Source organism: Hemiscyllium ocellatum, chromosome 10 (assembly GCF_020745735.1).
Source record: "Hemiscyllium ocellatum isolate sHemOce1 chromosome 10, sHemOce1.pat.X.cur, whole genome shotgun sequence".
Classification (NCBI taxonomy): domain Eukaryota; kingdom Metazoa; phylum Chordata; class Chondrichthyes; order Orectolobiformes; family Hemiscylliidae; genus Hemiscyllium; species Hemiscyllium ocellatum.
In genome coordinates, this window is record NC_083410.1 from 5,231,233 (window position 1) to 5,258,092 (window position 26,860).

A 26,860-nucleotide genomic window follows, 5' to 3' on the forward strand; every position below is an offset into this window, starting at 1 on the left:
AAGTCTATCATCTTTACCCACTTTGGCCTACACATGACTCCAGCCGCACAATAATGTCGGTGGCTCTGAAATGGCTGAGAGAGCCAATAAATTCAAGGGCAATTGAAGATGACCAATAGATGTTGTCCTTGATGCCCACCCTCTATGATATAACGAAGAGAAATAATCTCACTCTGCTCCGTAAAGTTTCTTTCATGAGATTGTACATGGCTCAGTTCACAGTGAGACAACAATTTGCATTTATATGGCTCCTTCTGATGCAGTAAGACATGAGAACATTATCAAACAACTTGAGACATAGAAGTAGAGGAAACAATGAAGCAAGTGGCCAAAGGACTGTGAATAAAATGGATTTGCAGTAATGCCTGAAAGTAAGAGAACGCAGGGAGAAGATATATGGAGGGAATTCCAGAGCCGAGAGCCACTGAGCTCTTGGCAATGATGCCGAGTGAAGCACGTCTTCACACATAGGGTAATGGATGTTCAGAACTCTCTCCCCAAAGCTTGAGTTAGAACGGGAGAGGGAGGTTCATTGAACTTTTCCAATCTGTGAGTGACAGATTTTTGGTAAGTAGGGATATTAAGGGTCGTGAACCAAGGAGGGAGAAAGACTGAGATACAGGTCACTGGGATTCCATTAAATGGTGGATTGTGGGTTAAAAGACCTCCCTACTCCAGATTTCTTCATGTATTTGACTCATCTCCTGTCAGTTTTAGGAAAAAAATATGGAATTTCAAGTCCCAGATGGAAACACACAAGAAGATCTGGTCTGAATAAAGTCTCCGAGGAGAAAGGTCAGCAGGGGCCATGCAGCCGATTGAATACTTGCCTCTTGCTGACCATGAACATTCACCACCATTTGGCCTCCTGAAGCACAGCTTGATGACCTGACCAAATTCGGTCCTGGTGTGTGGATATTAACGGCATGGCCAATATTTATCGTAGATACTGTTCCTGGCTGCCTATGGAGTTTGGTCCTAAGTCCTGACTTTCCCAGCGTCCCTAAAGGAAGAAACAAAAACAAAACATAATAATCACTCACCATAAAGCTTTACAGGATGATCATTGGCATTCAGTAGAGATATAAACAGTAGCAATATCCCACCATAAATCAGTTGAATGGCTATATAATTGTTGACTTTAGAATTCTTAAGGGACTGGATTATGTTACAAACTGCCCCATCTTGCCTTGAACAACCAGAGTTGATGCCAGCACCTAGTAACTCATTCCTGCTGGGTGTTTGTTCTCTCTGATTGACGCAGACACGGGGAGACCGTGCAAACTCCACATGGACAGCTGCCCGAGGCTGGAATCCCTGGCACTATGAGGCAGCAGTGTTAAACTACTGAGCCACTGTGGCACCCCTCAGCCCTGGCATCATCTCTGTGAAACTCTTCTGTACCCTCACAGTGGCAAGGTTCCTGAAGTCAGGCACCAAAACTAGGTCGATTATTCTAATCGCAGCTGAGCCAATGATTTGGAAAGGTTGAGCCTCCGAGTTTTGCTTTAGTATGTAGGAATTTGCTTTCGAGCTAAAAGCATTTCAGCTGACTGCTCGATATTGTTCATCAGTAATAAAGGAGAGGTAACATATGACCTGCCTGATGGACCTTTTTCTGTTTATCAGCAATTCCATCTGTATTTTCTGCTGCTGAGACAGTTTTCAATTCAATTAGATAATTTGCCATTCATTTCATGAGGGTTAATCTCATTAAAAGCCTCGTTAAAATCCAAATAAATGATGTACAATGAGAGGGCTATTAATTGGATGTATCATGGGAGTCACGTAATAATGACAATTCCAATTTTGTATTAGAAACCTCCTCATTTGAATTATTGCTGTTGTTTTCTGTCACTGGGGGAGAGATGGCAGAATGATGCTCCTTTTTCCCATCTCTTAACTGCCCTCAAACAAGGTGAGTTTAAAAGAAGTTTTGAACCATGTGAGTCTCTAAAACAATACAAAGCAGATTTCCTTCCTCTCTTGTTCTCAATGCCTGATTATAATCACAACAGCAGCCATTCACAAGACAGGCACGTGCAGGAAAATATGATTATAAAAGAAGTAGCAAGCACGTCAATCTTTAAAGAGTTCCAAAAGTCTCAATTACTCTGCTTTCCAAGATGGAAGCTAGATACATTGCAAGCTCAATAATTTCCGTTTGGTTTCCTGGTGAAAATAGAGGTTGGTAGATTCTGTTGACATCTCACTGTGCCTTCCTGCTTGTAGAAGCAGCTATTTGACTTTGTTCCAGCTGGATGACATGTCCTGAGGATCTGACATGGTTCTGCACGTCAGTAGTGAAAGGACAGCCCTAATCCTCTGCCTGTTAAATGGATTTGAGGATGGGTAGGATCCCTTCTGTTTGTGATCTGTTTCCCAGACTGATTGATGTGTGCATCTCAAGATGTCTGCTTGCAAACGGTTCTTTATCGTAAGTTGCTTTCTGTCAGGTGACCATAGTGTTGGTGTTTCCATTGTCCATACAAATGATAGCCCTGATGATTGTAGCAGCCAATCACAATGGGGTTTGCCCCCGACAATGTCATGCCTTAGTGTGACAGCATGGAATTCTTTCAGATAGCTTACATGGAATTTAATTCCACAGCCATTAGCTGTGTAGCCATTGTTCATTAGTTTCTGTAGAGCCTTCAGAGAATAGTAAGTAGCAGAGATATCGCATGTTTAACATCTCTTCAGGATAATGTCCTAGAAAGTTTGTTTGCATGTTAATTTCTTGATCAGACAACCAGGCTACTTCCATGTTTCAGCAGTTTCATGTGTACCAACTGGGAAGGAGGCAAGTCACCTGACCTCATTGCCTCCATCTTGTTATAACGCAAATTGTCCATTCTCTTTTTGAAAAGTAAAATGCTCATTTTCTCATAAATTATGGGAAAAACTGCTATCCTCATTGGTCTGACTGACAGTGACAACCCACAGAAATGTGGTTGACTCTCAAATGCCCTGTGGGCAATTAGTGGTGGATAATGAATGTTGGTCTAACCAGTGACGCACACATCCTGTGAATGAATAACACAAATGAGGTATGCAGTCTGTATTTGAGTATCTGGATTGGAGGTTCTCTACCTGCATTGTCTATAGGATTACATTGCTACTTGAATTGTGGCAGGCCTCTCAGCTTAACTTTCTCATTCTTTAGACGTTGTGCACTGAAGTATTCCCCATTTAGCACTATAAAATCTGACAAGATTGGGTTTTATGAATCTGATTAGCTGGTGAGGGAGTTCCCCAGAATAAAATGAGCTGCTTGGTTGATGGGTCATGTGGGAGGTGAGGATGTCATGACAGGAAGCTGTTAAGGGAAGAGAAAGAAAAACAAAATTAAAAAATGCAAAGATGACTGTCGGTGAATAAAGCCACCTTCTGTTTTCTTGAATGAAGATGTAAGATAAATACACAAGGGAATGAACTCTGCTTTAGAGTGAGTCTGAAGAAGAATTTCAATCCAATGAATTATGGCACTTGGTCAATTTAGTTTTATAACAAAAGGAGGATGAAATAATATACAGATTGGGACTGGTCCTTCAAACTTTCAAGAAGCTTTTTCCTGCTGCTGAGGTAGTTCAGCATCCTCACATATTCTCCTCAGATATTGCAGACAACTTTGGTTACTGATTGTAATTACATTTTAGCAACATTTAACTACCTAGCACCCAGGAAAGTCTAATTGTTAAAAGCATCTTGAAGGGACATTTGGTAGAGTAGGAGGGACCTGGGACTCAGATTGCAGCACTTTGTGGGGAGATCCATGAACAACACTGGGGTGCAACTTCAGCGTGACCAACCAACATAGCCAAGGTTCTGAGCCTCTGGAACTCTACCTTCCCATTCCTGTGCTTGTTTGGTTTTGCCAATGACCCTTAAGTTGCTTCTCTCAGGAGAGAATCATTGCTCTCGAGACAAAGTCACTACTCTCAGTTATTGAGTAAAGACAGATATTTTAGGTTTTTTTACTGGGAATGTGACAAGAGATGAAAATGTGTTGCTGGTTAAAGCACAGCAGGTTAGGCAGCATCCAAGGAACAGGAAATTCGATGTTTTGGGCCAGAGCCCTTCATCAGGAATGAGGAGAGTGTGCCAGGCAGGCTAAGATAAAAGGTAGGGAGGAGGGACTTGGGGGAGGGGCGATGGAGATGTGATAGGTGGAAGGAGGTCAAGGTGAGGGTGATAGGCCGGAGTGGGATGGGGGCAGAGAGGTCAGGAAGAAGATTGCAGGTTAGGAGGGCGGTGCTGAGTTGAGGGAACCGACTGAGACAAGGTGGGGGGAGGGGAAATGAGGAAACTGGAGAAATCTGAGTTCATTCCTTGTGGTTGGAGGGTTCCCAGACGGAAGATGAGGCGCTCTTCCTCCAACCGTCGTGTTGTTATGTTCTGCCGATGGAGGAGTCCAAGGACCTGCATGTCCTCGGTGGAGTGGGAGGGAGAGTTAAAGTGTTGAGCCACGGGGTGGTTCTAACCTGCTGCGCTTTTACCAGCAACACATTTTCAGCTCTGATCTCCAGCATCTGCAGACCTCACTTTTTACATGTGACAAGAGATGTTGACAACGCAAGTGCACAGGTAGTAAATGATGTAGTCATGTCCTATAGTTTTAAAAATTTAAACAGAAAGCAGCATTGGACATTTTAAATCAGGTCACTCGACTTCAGTTCTCACAATGTTTCTCAGTAATTTCTCTTTTGTTTGTTTCGGATCTCCAACATCCACAGTTCTTTGTTTTTATTTTCGTTGTTAAAGTAGGGGCTTCCACCGATGGGAAAGGCAGTTCTCAACAAGCAAGTTCTGTTGTAGTTATGGTTACTTCCATTCTTCATCCAGCTTCAGACCAGACATCCAGGTTTCTTTTAAACAACATTTATTCACAACAGTTGCACACTGGTAAATCTGCAGAGCTCCACATCACTGAGCTGCTCTGCGTCCAACCTTCTAGCAGAGTCCAAACGCATGATGACTGAGTTAATGGATACATCACAACATACCTCAGCGTCAAGTCACATTCATAAAATTCTGTCTCGGCAGAATAGATAGAGCTAAATGAGAAATGCTTCAATGCAGAAAGTCTAGGGAAAGAGGAAGCTGAGAGTTGCATCACAAGTGACAGTGTAATCCTGTAGACAATGCAGGTAGAATACCTCAAATCCAGACTACATGCCTCATTTGTTAATTCATTCACAGGATGACATCACTGGTTAGGCCGGTATTCATTACCCACCATTAATGCCCCAGAGAGCAGTTGATAGTCAACCACATTGCTTTGGGTTTGGAGTCACTTGTATGCAGACCAGGTGAGGATGTCAGATTTCCTTCCCTGAAGACCATCAGTAAACCAGATGGATATTTTTCTGATGATTAATTCATGGTCATCACAGACGTTTAATTGCAGATTTTTATTGCATTCAAATTCCATCAAGAAAGGATTCGAACCCAGGTACCCAGGGTCAGCCGAGCGAGAATACCACTGGGCCATTGCCTCCCTTAAAATGCTTGATCAAAACTTTTAACCTGTACCTGGACAATTGGGCCAGGACCCTGCATAGGTGCAGTGTGGCTGCAGGATAGTGATCCTCTGCTCACTGTTCTATCCCATATTCTGAATGACCCTAGACCCTGCCTGACAAGGAATGTCCCAAACTGGCCATGGTTCCAACTGTCTGACCTGAAATTCCAACATATCCCAAATTTGGCATAGCCTCAGATCTCTGAGTGCTGAATTAGGGAAACTGGATCTGCACTGAGTCATGGCTGAAAGCAAGGGAAGAAATGGTAGCTTGATATTCCTAAATATAGGAATTTTGGGTGAGATAAAATAGAGGATAAAAAAAAATCGATTTTAAAACTGATAGTTGTTGAAAACTGATTTGAAAGATATTAAAGGGGTCATCACATCACTACAGAGCTCCCAGATTGGGGGTCAGTTAGCTGGACAGTTGGCTTTCAATGCAGGATGATGCCAGATGTGAGGATTCAATAACCACACTGCCTGAGGTTCCCATGAAAGCCTCTCCTTCTGAACGTCTCCCCTCACCTGAGGCATGGTGACCTGATTATCTGTAAGACTCTGAGATCAGGTTTTACCTTGGTGAGAGGAAGGATTGAATGAATAATGATGTGGATTTTCCACATGGATGTATCCTAGATTCACACTGTAATCCCAGGAAAACAGCAGGACATTGGGAGAACAACACGGAACATTTGACTGCAACATAATCATCCCAGATTTTAGAAGGTCACCTCTATAACAACCATTTCCAGCGGGCTGACGCCTCTATTTACCAGAAAGCTCCACAGCATCCCTTGCTGCAAGGACAGATGGCTGGTCATTTAGTGTCTGGGTGCAGTTGAGTTTTGATGATGATTTGTGTCCATTACAAAGTGAGCAGACATTTTTCACACCATCCCTCATTGCCAGTGGCGTCTGTCGACTTGCCCCATTAAAGTCGACAAGTGTGGTGCTGGAAAAGCACAGCAGGTCAGGCAGCATCTGAGGAATTCCTAATGCAGGGCTTATATTTGAAACCTCGACTCTCCTGCTCCTTTTATGCTGCCTGACCTGCTGCGCTTTTCCAGTGACACAGCTTTCGACTCTGAGTCTCCAGCATCTGCGGTCCTCACTTTCTCCTTTCCCCATTAAAACCCATATGGACAGACAACCACATGGTGGCCCCTTTACTTCTTATGTATATTCATGAGATTTTGGCTGGGCCAAAGCTTTCTCAATGCCCTTGAGAAGGTGGTGGTGTTGCCACATTCTTGAACCTTTGCAGACCATGTGGTGTGTCAGTCAGACACAGTCAGAGAGTCATAGAATCACAGAGATGTACAGCACGGAAACAGACCTTGTGGTCCAACTCATCCATGCTGACCAGATATCCCAACCTAATCTAGTCCCAGCATTGGTCAGCATTTGGTCCATATCAGTCTAAACTCTTCCTGTTTATGTACCCATGTTATAACTGTACCAGCCTCCACCACTTCCTCTGTCAGCTCATTCCATAGAAGCACCATTCTGAGTGAAAAGGTTGCCCCTTAGATCCCTTTTAAATTTTTGCCATCTCACCCTAAACCTATGCCCACTAGTTCTGGACTACCCCAACCCAGGGAAAAGACCTTGTCTATTTACCCTATCCATGTTCCTCATGATTTTATAAACCTTTATAAGATTACCCCTCAGCATCTGACGCTCCAGGGAAAACAGCCCCAGCCTATTCAGTCTCTCCCTATAGCTCAAACCCTGGCAACATCCTTGTAAATTTTTCTGAACCCTTTCAAGTTTTACAATATCCTTCCTATAGCAAGGAGACCAGAATTTCATGCAATATTCCAAAAGTGGCCCAAACAATGTTCTGTACAGGTACAATGTGACCTCCAGTGCAATTAGGAATGGAGTTATTAGGGAGCTGCAAGTTTTATATTAACTGGAGCAAGGACCTATGAGAAAAATGATAGCAGTCCTTAAGTCTGACATCATGCTAAATGTTTCCTCTTAGTCAGTGGCACTGAGGAGGAGTAATGATGACCTTCTTAGTGAATTGAGGGAATGGGCGTGTGGGAATTGAGTTGAGAGCATAATGCTGGAAAAGCCAGCAGATCAGGCAGCATCCGAGGAGCTGGAGAATTGATGGTTCAGGCATAAGCCCTTCATCAGGAAGGGTGATCATCTGATCTCCAGCATCTGCAGTCCTCACATTCTCCTATGGGAATTGAGAAGAGAATCCTAATTCCGTCCCATTCAGTCTGCCTCAATCTAATGTTAGCAAAATGTTATAGAGCTTTAGGTAGTTATTCTGCAATTTAAAAATAGAACAATATACTGAAAAGAGGAAAAAATCCTTTTAGGAAGTGAAAGGTTTTGGGGACAGTCAATTTTCTCAGAAACGAATAGTTCTCTAATCATTCCAAGGGATTAGATTGGCTAATGCTCAATGTTTTTGTGTTAATTTTGAGCTGGAGTCAGACCAGAAACGGATGTGACTCTGGGCCAATGAATCAGTAACTTTCATCAGTTTCTGCTTTTTTCTCTTCAGCAAGAAGTTTAGCTTGGCTCGGGAACAGAGAGGAATACAGGAACAGGCTTTTTGGCCCCTGTTCCACCATTTCATGAGATCAGATAGTCTGCTCCTTGGAGTATCTCTCCCATGGTTCATCGAGGATACGTTCCCCATATGTGCACATTCTATCAGCTCTCTCCCTGTGATGCATGTCTGGGTGATTCTCTCTACAAGTATGTAATGGGACCCCTTATACAGTTACCCCAGACAACCATACACCAGGATCCATGCCCCATCACCCTATGGCACAAACCTATCAAATTTCCAAACTTTGCTTGCTTTGCCAATGATTTGCCCAGACATTGGATAGCACCCATATTCTTTGTCATTCATTTTCAAGATCTGGGTGTCACTAATAAGGCCAGCTATCATTACAAACAAACAAAAAAACGAGAAACAGAAATTGCTGGAAAAACTCTGGCAGCATCTCTGGAGAGAAATCAGAGTTAATATTTTGGGTCCAGTAACAATTCTTATGAAGGGCTATCATTTCCCCGCGCTAGTCTTTGAATGGGAGCTGGGGAGATGCCTTCTTCATAAATTATTGCACTCAGTGTGTGGGAGATCGCGGAGTTATTACGATGCAGAAGGAGTGGAGTCGCAGGTAGATAGGATAGTGAAGAAGGTGTTTAGTATGCTTGCCTTTATTGGTCAATGCATTGAGTATAGGAGTTGGAGTTCATGTTGCGGCTGCACAGGACATTGGTTGGGCCACTTTTCGAATACTGTGTTCAGTTCTAGTCTCCCTGCTATAAGGCAGGATGTTGTGAAACTGGAAAGGGTTCAGAGAAGATTTACAAGAATGTTGTCAAGGTTGGAGGTTTTGAGCTATAGGGAGAAGCTGAGTAGGCTGGAGCTGTTTTCCCTGGAGCATCAGATGCTAAAGGGTGACCTTGTAGAGGTTTACAAAATTACAAGAGGCATAGATAGGGCAAATAGGCGAGGTATTTTCCCCATGGTGGGGGAGTCCAAAACTAGAGGACATAAGTTTAGGGTGCGAGGAGAAAGATTTAAAAGGGACCTAAGGGGCAATGTTTTCCACACAGAGGGTGGTGCGTTTGTAGAATGAGCTGCCACAGGAAGTAATGAAGGCTGGTAGTACAATTGTAGTATTTAAAAGGCATCTGGATGGGTATATGAATAGGAAGAGTTTAGAGGGATATGGCAAATGGTACTGGATTAATTTAGCATAACTGATCAGCATGGACGAGTTGGAGTGAAGGGTTTGTTTCCATGCTGTACAGCTCTATGCCTGACACCAAGTGTACAGTTTGGAAGTACTGTAATTGGGCTGGATTCTCATGAACATTAACTCGTGTGGACAAGTTTAGAAGCTGCTGGTGAGGCTCTTAAGGCTCAGCTGTAGTGTCTGTTCCTCTGGGCCAGGAGGCCTGGGTTCAAGTCCCACCTGCTCCAGAGGTGCAAAACATCGCTGAACGGGTTGGCTAGAAAATATTCCCAAAGCCGCTGGACCAGAGGGCATCGTCTCTGCTGGTTTGGTGAAATGTGTGTCACTGCTGATGGGGATCAATCATTCTCCAGCAGAAACTCAAAACTTACGAGATGTCCTTTCAAAATTTGCAGAAAACGTGCTGGTAATTCCCGTATGGAATAAGGCCAGTGGGGAGCAGGCTGATACTTTCTCTCTCAGTCCTCACCCCACAGACATGTGGTGCTGGCCTGTGTCATGAGAGCAGATGGGATTTGTGAGTCAAACACTCTCAATGGAGGCCATGGTCTTCCCAATGGGAGACAGGGAAAGGTTGACCAAAGTGACACCTCCTTCCCACACTGCACCTTCGTCTCCAAACACAATCAGAGAATCCCTACAGTGTGGGAGAAGGCCATTCAGCCCATCATGTCCATATTGAGCCTCCAAAGAGCATCCCACCCAGATCCACTGTACTCCTATTATGCTGCATGGCAAACCCACTTAGCCTGCACATTGTTAGGTATTATGGGTAATTGAGCATGGCCAATCCACCCTAACGTGCACATCTTTGGACTGTGGGAAGAAACCAGAGCACCTGGAAGAATCCCACACAGATGCAGTAACAGATAGAATCCCTACAGTGTGGAAGCAGGCCATTCAGCCCATGTGCAAACTCCATATAGACAGTCTCCTGAGGGTGGAATTGAACCTGGGTCCCTGGTGCTGTGAGGCAGCAGTGCTAACCACTGAGCTGCCCCTCAGAAAATGGCTCACGATAGCCAGGGGATATAAAAAAAGCAACAAAAATAAGTTTAGGGTGGCACAGTGGCAGGTTAGGTGGTTTGGCCATGCTAAATTACCCATCGCATCCAGGACTGTGCAGGTTAGGTGGGTTAGCCATGCTAAATTACCCATCGCATCCAGGACCGTGCAGGTTAGGTGGTTTGGCCATGCTAAATTACCCATCGCATCCAGGACCGTGCAGGTTAGGAGGGTTAGCCATGCTAAATTACCCATCGCATCCAGGACTGTGCAGGTTAGGTGGGTTAGCCATGCTAAATTACCCATCGCATCCAGGACCGTGCAGGTTAGGTGGGTTAGCCATGCTAAATTACCCATCGCATCCAGGACTGTGCAGGTTAGGTGGGTTAGCCAAAGGGTATGCAGGTTTACAGGGATGGGGTGGGTCTTCCAATGGTCAGTGCTGACTTGGTGGGCTGAATGGCCTGCCTCCACTCTGTACGGATTCTGTTTAATACTTTCTGAACAATATCAGTTTGAAAAGAAATCCACAATAACATCTAAGTTGTCTTTTTTTGGTCATTAAGTTATTCATTATTATTTATTAAACATCTTTTAGCATTTTTGTCAGAATACATGAAATATAGCCTATTGCAGCCTTGTAACATATTGCTGTTCTCCACTTCCAGTCCACAGCTGTTCCCAGTGAATATTAGCTTCAATGAGTTTGATATTGTCCCAGTGTGAAATGGTGACAGTGCTCATTCCTAATTTATCCCTCCTCTGCATTCCCAGTTTACCTCCTTGTCCTCCATGCCTCACTGCACATCTCCTCAGCTGGAGCTGACAGCAGTACCGTGGTAGCTTTCCCTGTGAAATTGTTTTTTTAAAGTTCCTGTCTGCCCACTCAGGTGAATGTCAAAGACCCCATGGTTCAATTGGAAAGGAAGTGGCGCTCAGAAAATGTATTTTTAATCTCTTTCAATCTAAACTGAAACCAGGCCAGAATTCCTGAGGATGAACGAACCTGGCCGACAACTTAGGGGTCACAATGGGCCTCATCGGAGGAGGATTGGTGAAATTGGTGCAATATTTAGCCATCTGTAAGCATTCCCCGTCAGCGTTAGGATGTGTTTAATTCCTGTTTAGGTAAATACTGAGATTTTCTATCAGAAAAATCAAGTAAGGTCCCATCACCGACTCAGTGAGATTGTCACTGCTTGCTGTTCACGTTGTGGGACTTTGCAAATACCCCATATTCATAAGATACTAGCCCCAGCCCAATGCTCAGCAATAGGCTCCTGATTTTAACGTCAAAATTCACACTGCACTGGACACGGAGTTATGTCCATCAAGGGTGAATCATACATCAATTTAAATTGTTTCCATTGGGGATTTTACGCTCAGTCACCTATTTCAGGAGATGCGGGTGTGTTAATCTCGAACTGGCCACTGCAACGAAAGCAACTCTGAACGTCTCTGAGAAATAGAAGATCACTTTGGAAAGTTTTAAATCCTTTCACATCTGGAGAGCACTTTTGCTCTGGTTCCCACATGTAGCTGCAGCACAAGTGGAACTGACCAAGGAATGTGAAACTCCAGAATACTCACTCCGAGTTTACTATCTGACTTCCAAGATGATCAATGTTTCAATTTCATTCACTGTCTGAAAGGTGGGTGCTGCTGGCGTTTCTTTCTCTGCAGCAGTTAGTCTGGAGAAGATGGTGACGAACCATTGCGAGTGATGAAGGTGTGTCCTCAACCCCCGACAGATGGTTGATACCCTGCCTCTCCGATGAACAGAGGGGATCCCATGGAGTGGTTATGAAGGAGAACAAGGAGTACTGTCCAATTTCCTGGCCAACATTTATCCCTCAATAAACATCGCCAGAACAGGTGATCAAGCTGCCTGCGTACAAATAAGTTACGGATTTTCCTTTGCAAACAGCAGACAGTACAGCAACTGGGAAGCACTCTGGGATGGATCGACTATGGTGATGATAAGCGCTATATAAATGCAAGTTTGTCCTTCATTTTCAGCAGGTTTATGATTCTGATATATGAAGATGAATGAAAGATGGTGCACACCTAAGGGGAACTTGAAGAATTGTTGTCCAGAGCATTTGGCAGCCCCACTGACTGAGCATGATTGGCTGAATCTCTGAATGCACTGTCGAAGAGAGAGCCTTCCTATTTAGGTAAATACTGAGATTTTCTATCAGGAACTGAAGACACAGAGGAAAAGAATCACTTGAATTGTGGATATATGCTGGGATCTGGGGCCTCCTCTGCATAGGGAACCCTGATTCTTCCTGGGAGACAGAGACAGGTCAATCCAGAGTGGTGAATCCTGGGAAAAAGCTCTCCTGGTCAGGACCCCCAACCAACACATCCCCACCATGGACCTGCTCTAATGCAGGTCAGTCAGCTAGTGGGAGAGTGAATGGGTCACAGGATATATTCTGAACAGAACTAAGACTTCAGCAGAACCTTTCTGGCAATGGAGATCAGGAAAAATTTAAGGCATTATTTTCATACAATAGCTGCACATTCACATGCTGTCTGCAACCTTCAGTCTGGTCGCGAAACCTCAGGATCTTCTTTCAGATTGCTCTGTATACTGTGCCCTATTGTCTCTCTGTAAGGGGTAGGACATCTTTAAATGTGGAGTTGATGCTGTCAATCCTCTGTTGTATTTGAATCTCAAATTCCCGTTTGTTCTTCATGACCAGTTGGTTGACTGCTTCCTTTGTGGCAGTGTAGCCTTCCTGCAGTTGTTTGCGTTTCACATTAAACATTGGATCGTCAGGGCTCATATTGATGTTGGTCTCTAAACTAGAGATTTGGTCCCTTAGATGCTTCTGAGAGATCTCAACATAAGTCCCCGAGATCATGTGGCAGAGATTGGCAATGTTGCAAGCCTGAAAGGCTTCTGTGTAGATCATGTCCTTGATGAAAGCATCTTCGGAATATCCTGGGAATGGCTCATAAGTCTCACTGTCACTGGTGAACTGTGTGACAGTGTCGTTGAGAGAGACCTGAATCAGATTAGACATCATTTGGAAGAAGTTGCTCATCTTAGCCCATTGCTCTTTGACCTGGCTCAATGCATCCAGGCCAATCACCAGCAGCTTGAGGGTTGTGTCATAATCTATCTCCTTCACTTGACACCTCATCATGGTGACCAGGGTCTCATCGAGATCTTTAGTCACCTTCTCCTTGGTCTCAGACATTTTCTCGTACTCCTCTCTGGTGGAATCCAATTGGGTTTTCGCTTGTTCTACCTTAAAGCAGGCTTGATCCAGGACCATTTTAGAAAGACCTTCTTCTGCCTTCTCCAGGTTGGCAGCTTGAGTGAGATTTGGCGGTTGAGGTGCAAAGGCTGGGACGTTGGTGGATTTTTTGATGTCTGAAAGGTACTTGAGAACATTGGTGTTCTGCTCCTTGATGGCTGTGGCAAGGCTTTCCAACTGGGGCTCACTGGGCTTCTCTATCTTAGCGACTTCCTGCAGCTTCTCGCAGATTGCGAGCCCGTCCCCACAGAGCTTCACCGCCGCTGCCTTGGCTCTGCCATCCTCTTCCTGTTCAATCTTGCTCAGGCTGCTCTGAAACATGAGCTTGTAGTCCACGGAGTTGCAGTTCTGTGAGTTGTCACTGGGCAGCTGGCTGGGGTCGATGGTCCCCTTCTCAGAGACCAGGTCGTGTAGGAGGGCGCTGGCCATCACCATCTCCATCCCCTTCAGGTAGATGCTCGCTGATCGCCCCAAGCTCTCGTCCTCGTCCTCGTCTGTGGAGCCTGTTGCCTTCTTTTTCTGCACCTTCTTCTTGATGTGACCCACGGCTGTCTCACTGATTTCAAGGGCCAGGCTCAGGGGCTCGGTCATGCCCATTGTCACCAGCTCCGTGGCCAGACTGTTTGTCAAGTCGAGCAGAGACTGAGTGACATAAACCCCGACCAGGTTCTTCCCGCTCGGGATCATCTTCATGGCCTTGCGGTAGACAGCCCGAGCCTCCTCCATCCTGGCGCACACATCACTGAACTGCACCTCCACCCTCTGCTTTTCCTTCTCAGCTGCCTCCTTGCGGAACTGGGACTCTGCCAGCGTCTGCTTGACCTGCTCCAGGGAGGCGTGGTGCTCTGTTCGGGAGCTGGCACAGAATTCCAGCAGCTCCTGCACCAGCTCGATGAGTGAGGTGAACTCCTCCTCGACAGACACTGCCAGCTGCTGGCACTGCTCTGCCACCTTTCGGATGCTGTTGAGTCGGCTGGGCAGCATGGCCTTGACCACCTTGGGGTCCCGGCGACTCAACACCTGCACAGCGCTGGCCAGGTGCTTCGGAGCTGCCATGGAGTAGAGCCGGATCTGGTCCATGTTCCTGTGAGCTTTGTTGAAGGCTTTCCAACCTTGGTCGCTGACCTGCATGAGGCAGGCGTGGAAGGATTCCGGGTGCCGTAGGAAGCGGAATGTTTTCCCAGCCACAGTGAGCTTCACTTGGAACGCCTCGGCTGCGGAAATGAATATCAGCTCACCCAGGATGGCGATGGAGAGTGGGCCCGGTGTCAGGAACTCTTCCCAGTTGGCATAAGGCTTCATGATGAGCTCCAGGTCAGACTTCACCTCCTCTGCTGCACTGAGCATGTTGATACTGCTGTTGACCTTTGCCACGATCTGGGCCCCTTCCGCTGACATGGTGAGCGAGTGTATATCCTGTCGACAAAGGCAGGCACGTTTGGTTTAATCAAAGACAGAAGGGAGGCAGTGACGACTGTGGCTAAGTGGCTAGCTCCCTCAACACTGAGACAGAAATTACACTGCATGGGTTTCAGACATAATCCAGCCAGGGCAGTACATTGGGAGTGCAACACTCTCTCAGGTGCCAGCTCTTCGATGAGGCATTCATTGGGAGTTTTAAGACGGGGATAAAAAAGTCCCAGCGTACGTTTTGATGAGGAGCTGGTGAATTCTCCCTGGGGACTCACCATCAATGTGGCCCTCAACAGACAAACTGAGACAATCATCTGGTCATTATCACATTACAGATTGTGGGAGTTTGCTGTGCTCAACCAGCTCACTGCATTTCCTGCTTTAAAACACTGCCTGCTCTGGAAACATCCCTCAGGGGGTGAGGTGGGTGTTGGTTGAGATTTGGAGAGAGGAAGTGGGAAGGGGGTCGGGGGTTCATAGGGAGACTGAGGAAACAGGCTTGGACAAAGTGGCAGTGTGATGACGCAGAGACAGTTGGATGCTGCTGTGCTACAGGGTGGAGGGGAGTGGGGAGAGCTGGGAGAAGGAGATATCCAGACCAGCAGTCTGGAAACACAGGAATGAATTCCATAAACCACACTGAGTTGTTCTGGACTCACTAAATACTCAGTTTGTTAACTAGAAGGTTTTGTTATTGCACGGGATGATCATGCTGTGATTGGCTGGAATTGGGAATCTTTGAGTAAAAAGTGAGGTCTGTAGATGCTGGAGATCACAGCTGAAATGTGTTGCTGGTTAAAGCGCAGCAGGTCAGGCAGCATCCAAGGAACAGGAAATTCGACGTTTTGGGCATAAGCCCTTCATCAGGAATGAGGAAAGTGTGTCCAGCAGGCTAAGATAAAAGGTAGGGAGGAGGGACTTGGGGGAGGGGCGATGGAGATGCGATAGGTGGAAGGAGGTCAAGGTGAGGGTGATAGGCTGGAGTGGGGTGGGGGCGGAGAGGTCAGGAAGAAGATTGCAGGTTAGGAGGGCGGTGCTGAGTTCGAGGGAATCGACTGAGACAAGGTCGGGGGGGGGGGAAATGAGGAAACTGGAGAAATCTGAGTTCACCCCTTGTGGTTGGAGGGTTCCCAGGCGGAAGATGAGGCACTCTTCCTCCAGCCGTCGTGTTGTTATGTTCTGGCGATGGAGGAGTCCAAGGACCTGCATGTCTTTGGTGGAGTGGGAGGGGGAGTTAAAGTGTTGAGCCACGGGGTGGTTGGGTTGGTTGGTCCGGGCGTCCCAGAGGTGTTCCCTGAAGCGTTCCGCAAGTAGGCGGCCCGTCTCCCCAATACAGAGGAGGCCACATTGGGTGCAGCGGATGCAATAGATGATCTGTGTGGAGATACAGGTGAATTTGTGGCACCCGATGTGGCCTCCTCTATATTGGGGAGACGGGCCGCCTACTTGCGGAACGCTTCAGGAAACACCTCTGGGACGCCCGGACCAACCAACCTAACCACCCCGTGCTTCAACACTTTAACTCCCCCTCCCACTCCACCAAGGACATGCAGGTCCTTGGACTCCTCCATCGCCAGAACATAACAACACGACGGTTGGAGGAAGAGTGCCTCATCTTCCGCCTGGGAACCCTCCAACCACGAGGGATGAACTCAGATTTCTCCAGTTTCCTCATTTCCCCCCCCCCCCCCCCCCCCCCACCTGGTCTCAGTCGATTCCCTCGAACTCAGCACTGCCCTCCTAACCTGCAATCTTCTTCCTGACCTCTCCGCCCCCACCCCACTCCGGCCTATCACCCTCACCTTGACCTCCTTCCACCTATCACATCTCCATCGCCCCTCCCCCAAGTCCCTCCTCCCTACCTTTTATCTTGGCCTGCTGGACACATTTTCCACATTCCTGATGAAGGGCTTATGCCCGAAACGTCGAATTTCCTGTTCCTTGGATGCTGCCTGACCTGCTGCGCTTTAACCAGCAACACATTTTCAGCTGGAATTGGGAATGATCATGCTGGGATCAGGTGGAGTCAGGAATGATCATGCTGGGGCTGGCTGGAATTGGGAATGATAATGCTGGGATCCGGTGGAGTCAGGAATGATCATGCTGGGGCTGGCTGGTGTTCACTTCAACGTGTCAGAAAAAGACAAAAAAAGTAGGCTAATGGACATCTCCTGACAAAAATCTCTTTTTTTTGTCATGTTTTCGGATGAGGTATAGCAGACTGAAAACAGAGAAGAGGAAAGATTTCTCTACTTAAAGAGTTGTGAATCTGTGGAATTGACTATCCCAGAGTGTGATGGATGCTGGGACATTGAGTAAATTTAGGGGGGGGATGTAGACAGATTTTTATTCAGCAATTGGGTGAAGGGTTATGGAGAGCAGGCAGGGGTTGATGCTGGGATGAGATCAGCCATGATCATATTAAATGGCAGAGCAGGCTGGAGGGGCTGAATGGCCTCCTCCTGATCTTATGTTCTTAACTGGATGATAAATCTTAGCCAGGCCATGAGCAAAAACACCTCCATTATTCTTTAAAATACTATCACCTGAGCCCAGAGGGAGTACAGGGTCGGAGTTTACCATCTGAACCTAATGATGGTAATTCTGACAGTGTTGTTCTCCTTCAGTACTGCACTGGGAGAGTCAGCCTTTGGGTTCAAATCTCTCACTCGGGACTTGAACCCACAACCCTGTGACCCTGAGGTAAGAGTGTTTTCCCTGTAAAATCTGATGATCAAATAGAGTTCACATCCTGTGATCTGCCTGTGTACCATACCCCCTTCACTCCCCTCCAATGAATGGCATGGCCTCCAGCCATCACTCCCCTGCCATCCAACATTGCCTTTGTACTTCCCACCCAGCCTCGACACCAATCCTCTTCTGACTCCCTCCCTCGACTTCTGTCACTGCAGCCACACCATCAGTCAGCTCATCCTCCTTTCTTCTCCACCTCACACTCTCCTGGTCCCACAGACTATAAGAGATGGGAACAGAATCAGGCCATTCAGCCCATCAAGTATGCTCCACCATTTGATGAGACCAAAGCTGATCTGATAGTCCTCAACTCCAAACTCCTTCCTTTTCCCCCATAACCCTTGATTCCCTTCCTGATTAAAAATCTCTGTATCCCAACCTTAAATATACTCAATGGCCTCAAGGTTCTGAGAGTATGCCCCCCTGTTACAGACTCTCCCACAAGGGGAAACAACCTCTCCACATCTACTATCAAGAACCTAAGAAGTTTGCATGGTTCCTATCCCTTCTCCCCTATTAAATCCCCCACTGAGACCACAGTGATACCAGAAACCACAACCAACCTGGGGATGGATTTGTGAAACTAAACTAGAAGTCATGTCTTCCTGAGTGAGCGGTTAATTTTGGGAACATGCTCTCACAGGAAACAATGGTGTTCCACTGCCCCTAGTTTCTCTGTTTCTAGCTAATTCCTAAATCCTATTTCGATAAATCAAAGTTAATGACATCCTTGAGCCAATTATTGCATAACCTGCTGAAGTCACAACATGAATTCAAGTTTATTTTAACCTGAGACTGATTAAGTTGTATTATTAACCCATCTTCGAAAGCACTGTAATAATATTCCCCTTGAGCACACAGCAAAAGCCAACAGCATCTGCGAGCAACGTGTTGAATGAGTCTCGTCACCGTGAGATATGCTGCTACATTATAGCTGTACATCTCAGACTGACTCCCTCACCCATTCCAACACAATGTGGAGAAGCCCATCTTTCCCAGGGAGATGGGTTTGGATCGAGCTGTGCTCGTTTCCCTTTTCACTCCTGTCAGCCTCCTCTGTTTCTATCATGACACCTGTGAGAAGAGACAGTCGCTCTGCCATAGACCATAGAGTTGCCATGGTAACTGCCTCTGCTGGCGAGCACTCATTACAATCAGCTTTTGCTGTGTTCTGCCCCTTCTTTGGGGAAAGAGTTAACTCTTCTGTTGTCGAGTTTGCCTGGTGCCAGCTAAAAGGAGAGGCTTTTCTTAAATTCATTCTTCACATGTTTCGTGTTAGGGGCTGAGTCAGCATTACCCATCCCTAGTCTCTGACAGAGTGTGGTGAGGCCCTGTCGCAGGAGATTTCCTCTCCTCCCACCAACACTCTCCCTCCACATCCCCGAACTTTCACAATTCCCTGACTCTCCATGAGCCTGACCCCACCCCATTCCTGCACTACAGCTCCCAACCCCACAGTGCAATTGCAATATAGCCCCTGACCCTGCTGACCCTCCTTCCCAGACACACCAGAACCCCAGACTCTCCTTATATACCACAACCTCCCTCTTAATACCATCTATACATCCATTTACCCCTTCCCTCTCAGATGCTGCCTGATTCACTGCAGCATCTATTTAGCAACCACCAGCCCAGCTACTTCCTGGACAGAACATGAATTTTCTTTTGCCAAATGGAGATTTTTTTTGTTTATTCCCAAAACTGGCAGTGCTGAGGATTTGCTGCAGGATAAAGATGTACACGCCATCTCTCTCACACATACACATAAATACAGCGTTTGTTTCCTATTACTGGGCATGAGCTGGCAGTAGACTCTGCTGATACAGACTTTAAAATATTTCAGTGAGGCCTGTTGAGCAGGATTATCACTGATTTCCATCTCTCGCTCGCTCTCTCTCTCTGACACTTGCTGAATACTCAGACTCAGCTACATCTGGACTGGGGCTGTCACTTTTATAGTTCAGTAAGAATTGTACCTGGGGAGGTAGATGATCAGCAGGCTGTGGTTGCTGTTCGAATCGAGCAGGCCTTGTACACTATGGATTAAAGCACAGTCACTGAGCCACTCCCTATATGTTTTGCCAGCTGCTGCCTTCACTGAGCGATTCCCCAGGGCTCTTCACTTTCTCACTCACTCAATCACTCACTGCATTGATGATTTCCTATCACATGGCCAGCCTGCTGGCTGCTCGTCTGCTGTTTACCTTCCAGAAACACCGCTATGCAATCTTTAAACACTTTCCAAGCTTCTTGTCTGCAGACGAACAAACGACAGGCATTCTGCGATTGTGGCATTAACCGCTTTGGAAGGAAATTGTGGTCTATTCGAAGCTCTGCAGTAACTAGAGAACTAGTTTACCATAAATGAATTACAACAACATCTGAAAAATAGAACAGGCTTCAGAAATAAAACTGAAACAGAGATTACTGTCCAGTCTCTGCAATGATTTAATGGCTTTTTTTTTAAACCAGCTAAATTAGTACCTATTTCAGAAATATGTCTTTTTTTAATGAAAGCTGAAAGAGCTGCGGATGCTGTAAATCAGAAAAAAAGAACCTTTCTCAGAACCTGCTGAGATTTTCCAGCAATTTCTGATTCTGTTTTTGTGAATAAAGTTGTAAATAGTTAAATTACAAAGATAAGTTTCCTTGACTAACTCCTATTGATTCCCTCAAGTATAAGCGATTAAGGGGTGCTTTGAAGCAGTTTTATTGGATTTGTTGTGTTAGAGAGTGCGCAACATTGAAATGTACAAAATAGGAGCAGGAGGAGGCATTTTGGCCCTTCAAACCTGCTCCATCATTGTATAGATCATGGCTGATTATCCAACTCAACCCCATTCCTGCTTTCTCCTCATATCCTTCGATCCCAGCATCCCTTAGTGGCATGGTGGCTCAGTGGTTAGCACTGCTGCCTCACTCCACCAGGTACCTGGGTTCAATTCCACCCTCAAGCAACTGTCTGTGTGGAGTTTGCACATTCTCCCCGTGTCTGCATAGGTTTCCTCCCACTACCGAAAGGTTAGGTGAATTGGCAAGGCTAAATTGCCCATAGTGCCCAGGGATGTGTAAATTTGGTGGATTAGCCATGGGAAATACTGGGTGTGAGGTTAAATACATGTGTGGGATTCTCTTCAGAGAGTCAGTGTGGACTTGTTGGGCCAAATGGCCTGTTTCCACTCTGTAGGGATTCTATGAAAATTATATCCAAACTCCTTCTTGAAAACGTTCAATGTTTTGGCCTCAATTGCTTTGTACAGACTCCCCACTCTCTGGGTGAAGACATTTCTCCTCAGCTCAGTCCAAAATTGCCCAACCTTGTATGTTTAAACTGTGAGCTCTGGTACTGGGCTCCCCCATTATTGAGTAAAAAATGAGGTCTGCAGATGCTGGAGATCACAGCTGCAAATGTGTTGCTGGTCAAAGCACAGCAGGTTAGGCAGCATCTCAGGAATAGAGAATTCGACGTTTCGAGCATAAGCCCTTCATCAGGAATAACCCCATTATTGAGAACATCGATCTACATTTACCTTGTCTCATCCAGTAGAATTTTGTAGTTCTTTTATGAGAGTGCCCCACTTTCTTTTAAACTCCAGTGAACAGAATACAAATCGATCCAGTTTCTTTTCACACATCAGTCCTGCCATCCCAGGAATCAGTGGCGAAAGTATGGTGCTGGAAAAGCACAGCAGGTCAGGCAGCATCCGAGGAGCAGGAGAATCCATGTTTCAGGCATAAGCCCTTCATCAGGAATCACTCTGGAAAACCTTCAGTAAAGTCTCTCCACGGTCAGGACATCCTTCTTCAGATGAGAGGGAGCCGTTGTTGGGCTGTGACGGACAAAGTTAAAATTCTTCATCAGGTGGATGAAGGAGCAGCGCTCCGAAAGCTAGTGCTTCCAAATAAACCTGCTGGACTATAACCTGGTGTTGTGTGATTTTTAACTTTAACCTTCCTCAGATAAGGGAGACTAAATCTGCACACAATATTCCAGGGTGCGTTCTCACCGAGGCCCTGTAGAATTGCAGCAAGGTATCCCTGCTCCTGTACTTGAATCCTCTCACTCTGAAGGTTGGAATAGCGATTGCCTTCTTCACCAGCTGCTATGCCTGCCTGCTTCCTGTTGTTTTGGGGTAGGGACTGGTTCAAGGGGTCGTAACCGAGAGCCTGTTCTTTCAAGGTTGGTTAGGAAATGAAAATATAAAAGCCCCTGTCCCATAAAGCTGAAAGTGCTGAGGGTTATTTAGTGCTATCGAGATGGATAGGTTTGGATTGTGTCAGCCGACATAAGGCCAGAGCTGAGGGATAGATCGAGAGAGTTGTTGAAGCTCGAGAGGCTGAGCAGTGTCCTCCTGTTCCAGGTTCTGAAGACAGCAGTGTCAGACACAGGAGCAGAAATTAGGCCATCGAGGCCGCTCTGCCACTCAATCATAGAACATAGAACATAGAACATAGAAAAATACAGCGCAGTACAGGCCCTTCGGCCCTCGATGTTGCGCCGATCCAAGCCCACCTAACCTACACTAGCCCACTATCCTCCATATGCCTATCCAATGCCCGTTTAAATGCCCATAAAGAGGGAGAGTCCACCACTGTTACTGGTAGGGCATTCCATGAACTCACGACTCGCTGAGTAAAGAATCTACCCCTAACATCAGTCCTATACCTACCACCCCTGAATTTAAAGCTATGCCCCCTCGTAATATCTGACTCCATACGCGGAAAAAGGTTCTCATTGTCAACCCTATCTAAACCCCTAATCATCTTGTACACCTCTATCAAGTCACCCCTAAACCTTCTTTTCTCCAATCAAGACTGATAATTTTCTCAACTCCATTCTCCTGCTTTCTCCTCGTAATTCTTGATCCCCTTGATACTCAAGAACCTATCTATCTCCGTCTTAAATAGACTCAATGGCCAGGTCTCCATAGCCTTCTGTGACAGTGAATTCCATAGATGCCAGGCTGCATCATGGGATTGCAGCACAGTGTAGGCCATCTGCAGTTTGTCTCTGGTGGTGGGTACAGATGTGAAAACAAGGTCTCTGCCCTGTCACCATCTCACCTATCATTGGAAGCTGCATCCAGAATGCAATCTTATTGGGTCAAGGGCGCTGCACTCAGTCAAAATATAGGAAAGAGCGAACAGGCCAGGGCTCTTTACTCTTGGAAAGACAAGACTGAGTAACGGTTACCTGGCAGACATCTTTGAAATTATGGGAGGTTTTGTAAAGGCAGACTTGGAAAAGGTGTCAGTGAGGTTCAAACTAAGGCCCTTTGGAGAGTTACAAATACATTCAATCAGAAATTTAGGATAAACGTCCTTTGCCATGGGTATGGTGCAACAGGGAATGGTTGATATGAATAGCCTGGACCCTTTCAGGGAAATTAGTTAAATCCATGAGCTGAAAGGAAAGAGTGAAATGACTCAATTGGAGAGGAAACACAAACATGGACCAGATGGGCTGAATGGCCTGATGTACAGTCAGTAACCTACCTGCATGCTCTATTGTTACTTTTTTCAAATATTTACCCATCTACTTTTTTGCTTCCCTCACTGTTGGCTGGCAAACCCATTCTCTAACATATATTTCTGCCATATTATTGGGATCAGCATCAAACAAACAAGCTGCTTATTCACTTTGGTGGCAATGGTGGGACCTTGATATGCACAGATGGCCTAATGTGTACAGCCAAGTAAGAACACTCTCAGGATGTGGGCATTGTGAGTGAAAGTGGCATTGACTGCCCCTTCCTGTTTACCTACAAAGGTGTTGGTGACCCTTTGCTGTGAACCTCCATGTGATGCAGGTTTGTTCCAACTGGTTGCTCAGTGATCTCCCACCAGGGTGGCTCAGTGATTAGCACTGTTGCCTCACAGCACCAGGGTCCCAGGTTTGATTCCATGGGCAGCACAGTGCCTCAGTGGTTAGCATTCACAGCACCAGGGTCTCAGGTTCGATTCCAGCCTCGGGTGATTGTCTGTGTGGAGTTTGCATGTTCTCCCCGTGCCAGCATGGGTTTCCTCCCACAGTCCAAAGATGTGGTGGTCAGGTGAATCGGCCATGCTAAATTGCCCATAGTGAGGCACATTCAGAGGGAAATGGAACTGGGTAGATTACTGTTTGGAGGGTCGGTGTGGACTTGTTGGGCTGAAGGGCCTGTTTCCACACAGTAAGGAATCTAATCACACCCGACCCCAAAGGGGGACTGAATTCTAAAATACAATGTGGTTTTGGCTGGAGTCACAACAGGCTCCAGATTTGGAAAATACTTCACATTTCCTCCTCAGATGGATGCTAATGAGCTCATTGAGTTTTTAATGACCATCAGACAACTTGGTAATCACCTTAATCCCGGTGTCAGCTGTGTATTTAATTCCAGATTTTTTTACAAACGTGCATCAAAACTGTCTATTGTTGAATTTGAAACCGCCCTTGTTGGATTTCTGGTCTGGATTATGGATGCCATGCCATTACCCCCACAAGCCCAACCAATAATTCATGAAGCATAGAGCTTTTGGAGACACTTCCGAGGGCTGGATTCAGACTATCTCTTGTTGATCGTTTATTTCCAGCTGACACCCCCTCATTACCGAAAATGGATGTGTCTGTCCGGACTCCAACTCTCTCCAGCCAATGTTCAAGTGGTCCCAGGCCTGGCACCGAGATGCACAATGATGTATCTCAAACTCAAGGCTGTTCTTTTCTGTAACCACCTGGCCTTTACACAGTTCCTGGGCCAAGATCTTATGACTATAAGACTCTGGAGCAGAAGTAGGCCATTCAGCCCATCGAGTCTGCTCTGCCATTCAATGTGATCTTGGCTGACCTGATAATCCTACCTTTTCCCCTGAATCTTTAACTCCCACTGGCTAAAAGTCTACCTGCTTCAGCCTTAGATATACCTAAAGACCCAAACTCAACAGTCTTCTGTGATAAAGAATTCCACAGATTCACTCCCCTTTGAGAATGAGATTCCTCCTCATCTCTGACTTAAATGTGAGATTCTGGGATGATGTTCCCTGATCCTAGACTCTCTCACAAGGGGCAACGATCTTTCTGCAGCTACCCTGTCAAGTCCCCCTCAGAATCTTGTATGTTTTAATGAGGTCGCCTCTCTACAACGAATACGGGCCTCAAGCTCTCTCCCTCTGGTCTTCAATCAGCTACTCTATAGCCACAATCAGCCTGGAGAACCTTCTCTGCACTGCCTCCAATGCCAGCATATCCTTCCTTAAAAATGGGGCCCAGAACTGTTCACAATATTCCAAGGCAAATATCTTGAACAGTTTTAGTAAAGGTCCCTTCTAATTGTTCTGACTGAGCTGAGCACACACTCAGGGACCAGACGTAAAGGAAACAAGAGCAGCTTTTTTTTTTGCATTCAACATATTTACCTTGAGAAAAATGTATTTATTTCATGTGTTATGTCTCAAACTCCTGTGAGGTTTAGCTTCTCTAAGTGATATCTTGCTTGCATCCTGTAGCCTATGAATAAATCGATCAAGCTTCTTTTACTGGCCATCTGGGTTTGAAGAATGAGTTGTTTGTTGTTTTTGGAAATGTCACACTCTTTCCTTGTTGAGTCTTGGTCTGAGAGGGTTCTTCCATCCCTCATACCAGCAGAAGGGGTGGGGGCTGGGGGGAGGAAGCGTGTGGATTCAGTCATTTACGGTCATTAAGGGGGGTGGCTCCCACCTATCACCCACCAAATGGAATGGGGAAGGGAGCGCAGTTGTCGGAGGAAGTCAACAAATCTTGCTCCAGCCCAAAGTCTGTGTCCAAGTGGGATTGCTGACTGACCAAATCCTGACAGAGGTTGTGATGTTTCTGTGGGAGAGAGGAAGTGAGTCGCATCTACTCACTCTCCCCTGCCAAGAAAGAGGCTCTGGCCTGATGTCAGGACAGGTTGTGGACTCTTTGGACAATTGCAAAGAGGAAGGGAGAAAGCAGTGACCACCATCTTGGTTTTATCCCCTGGTTTCCAGCATGTTTTGAAAGTACACGATGGCATTCAATGCGAACAAGGGCAGGGTAACAATACCAGGAGCCAATAACAGAGAACCAACATCTCCAAACCATAAGCCATCTCCACCTCTTCAGAATGCTGTTTTCCTCTCACAAGTTGAAGACTTCAGCTGTTTCAGATAACCCACATTACAACTGCTTAATATGTCTAGTTGGGTCTTACAGATTTGTTGCACTTAGTTCTTTGATTTTATACATTCCATAGATTTCCTAGTATAGCCTTTTCAAACATTTGCAACCATCAACATCCCAGTATTCTGTGTTTCTGCATAGTGCAAACATCACTCCAAGCACAGACTTAGCAGAGACCGGATCTGGCCATGTAGAGAAACTACCTGAGTGAACAGTGGAACTAAGAAAGTAAAATAACTTAAGACTGTGGGTTAAAAACAGAGGGGTTGGTTAACCTGAGATGGTTAATGAAATTAGGAGTGTTTGGAAGGTCAAAATTTTGATTTGATTTGTTATTGTCACATGACAACTGGGAAGAGGAAGTCAACTGGGAGTCAGGTTTTAGGAAATTGTAGCTCAGCGGAAAATATAAAGAAGGATATAAACGATGTGGGACAGAAGGAGATATGAGGAAAGGATGAAGGGCGTTAAGTCATTATAAAGGTGCAGTGAACAATGCACACCATGTTCAGATTATTCACAGTTACACCAACTTTAACACAGCTGCAGAAAAGACAAAAATCCACCTGAACTCTCAAGAGTAGATGCAACCGGTTGGGGGTATGTGTTTCAATATGTTACCAACTGTGATATAACGTGCAGCCCTACCGACCTCCTTACTGCCATCTGGCAACTTAATAGATTTACCATGTTGGTCTGTTGAATTGTGTCCTCCTGTCCCTTCACCCTTGGGTCCCACATTGTGTCTAGTATTAAAACCTCTCTGTTACAATAGCAAACCGGAATTCCTTGTGCTGATGTAAATTCCCCATCATTCTCTCTAGCTTTGGGGAACCGGGAACCCACAGCAGGTATGTGGAAACACGGTCACTGCTCTTTGTCAGGTTTCTCCCACATGGGATAGATCAGCTGCAATCCCACCAGTAACAGAAAATTGTTTATTCATGTCCCAAATCCAGCGACGACAATGCCAACAGGAATGAAAGAAACT

At 45.9% G+C, this 26,860-nt stretch overlaps 1 protein-coding gene across 5 annotated transcripts in view; it reads right to left on the reverse strand.

Moving 5' to 3' along the window:
- Positions 1 to 830: 830 nt before the first annotated feature.
- LOC132819621 (uncharacterized) overlaps positions 831 to 26,860 on the reverse strand; it is a 28,871-nt gene continuing 2,841 nt past the window's right edge. Inside the window, exons 2-4 of one of the 5 annotated variants that reach the window (XR_009645103.1) lie at positions 21,239 to 21,538; positions 11,860 to 14,957; positions 831 to 1,003 (exon numbers count right to left, since the gene is read on the reverse strand). Coding sequence is in view for 4 of the 5 variants with exons in the window: in XM_060831203.1 (XP_060687186.1) it covers positions 12,876 to 14,939 (2,064 nt within the window). In the remaining variant the exon portion in view is untranslated. The other 4 variants (XM_060831203.1, XM_060831206.1, XM_060831204.1 and 1 more) reach the window with 4 other exon arrangements.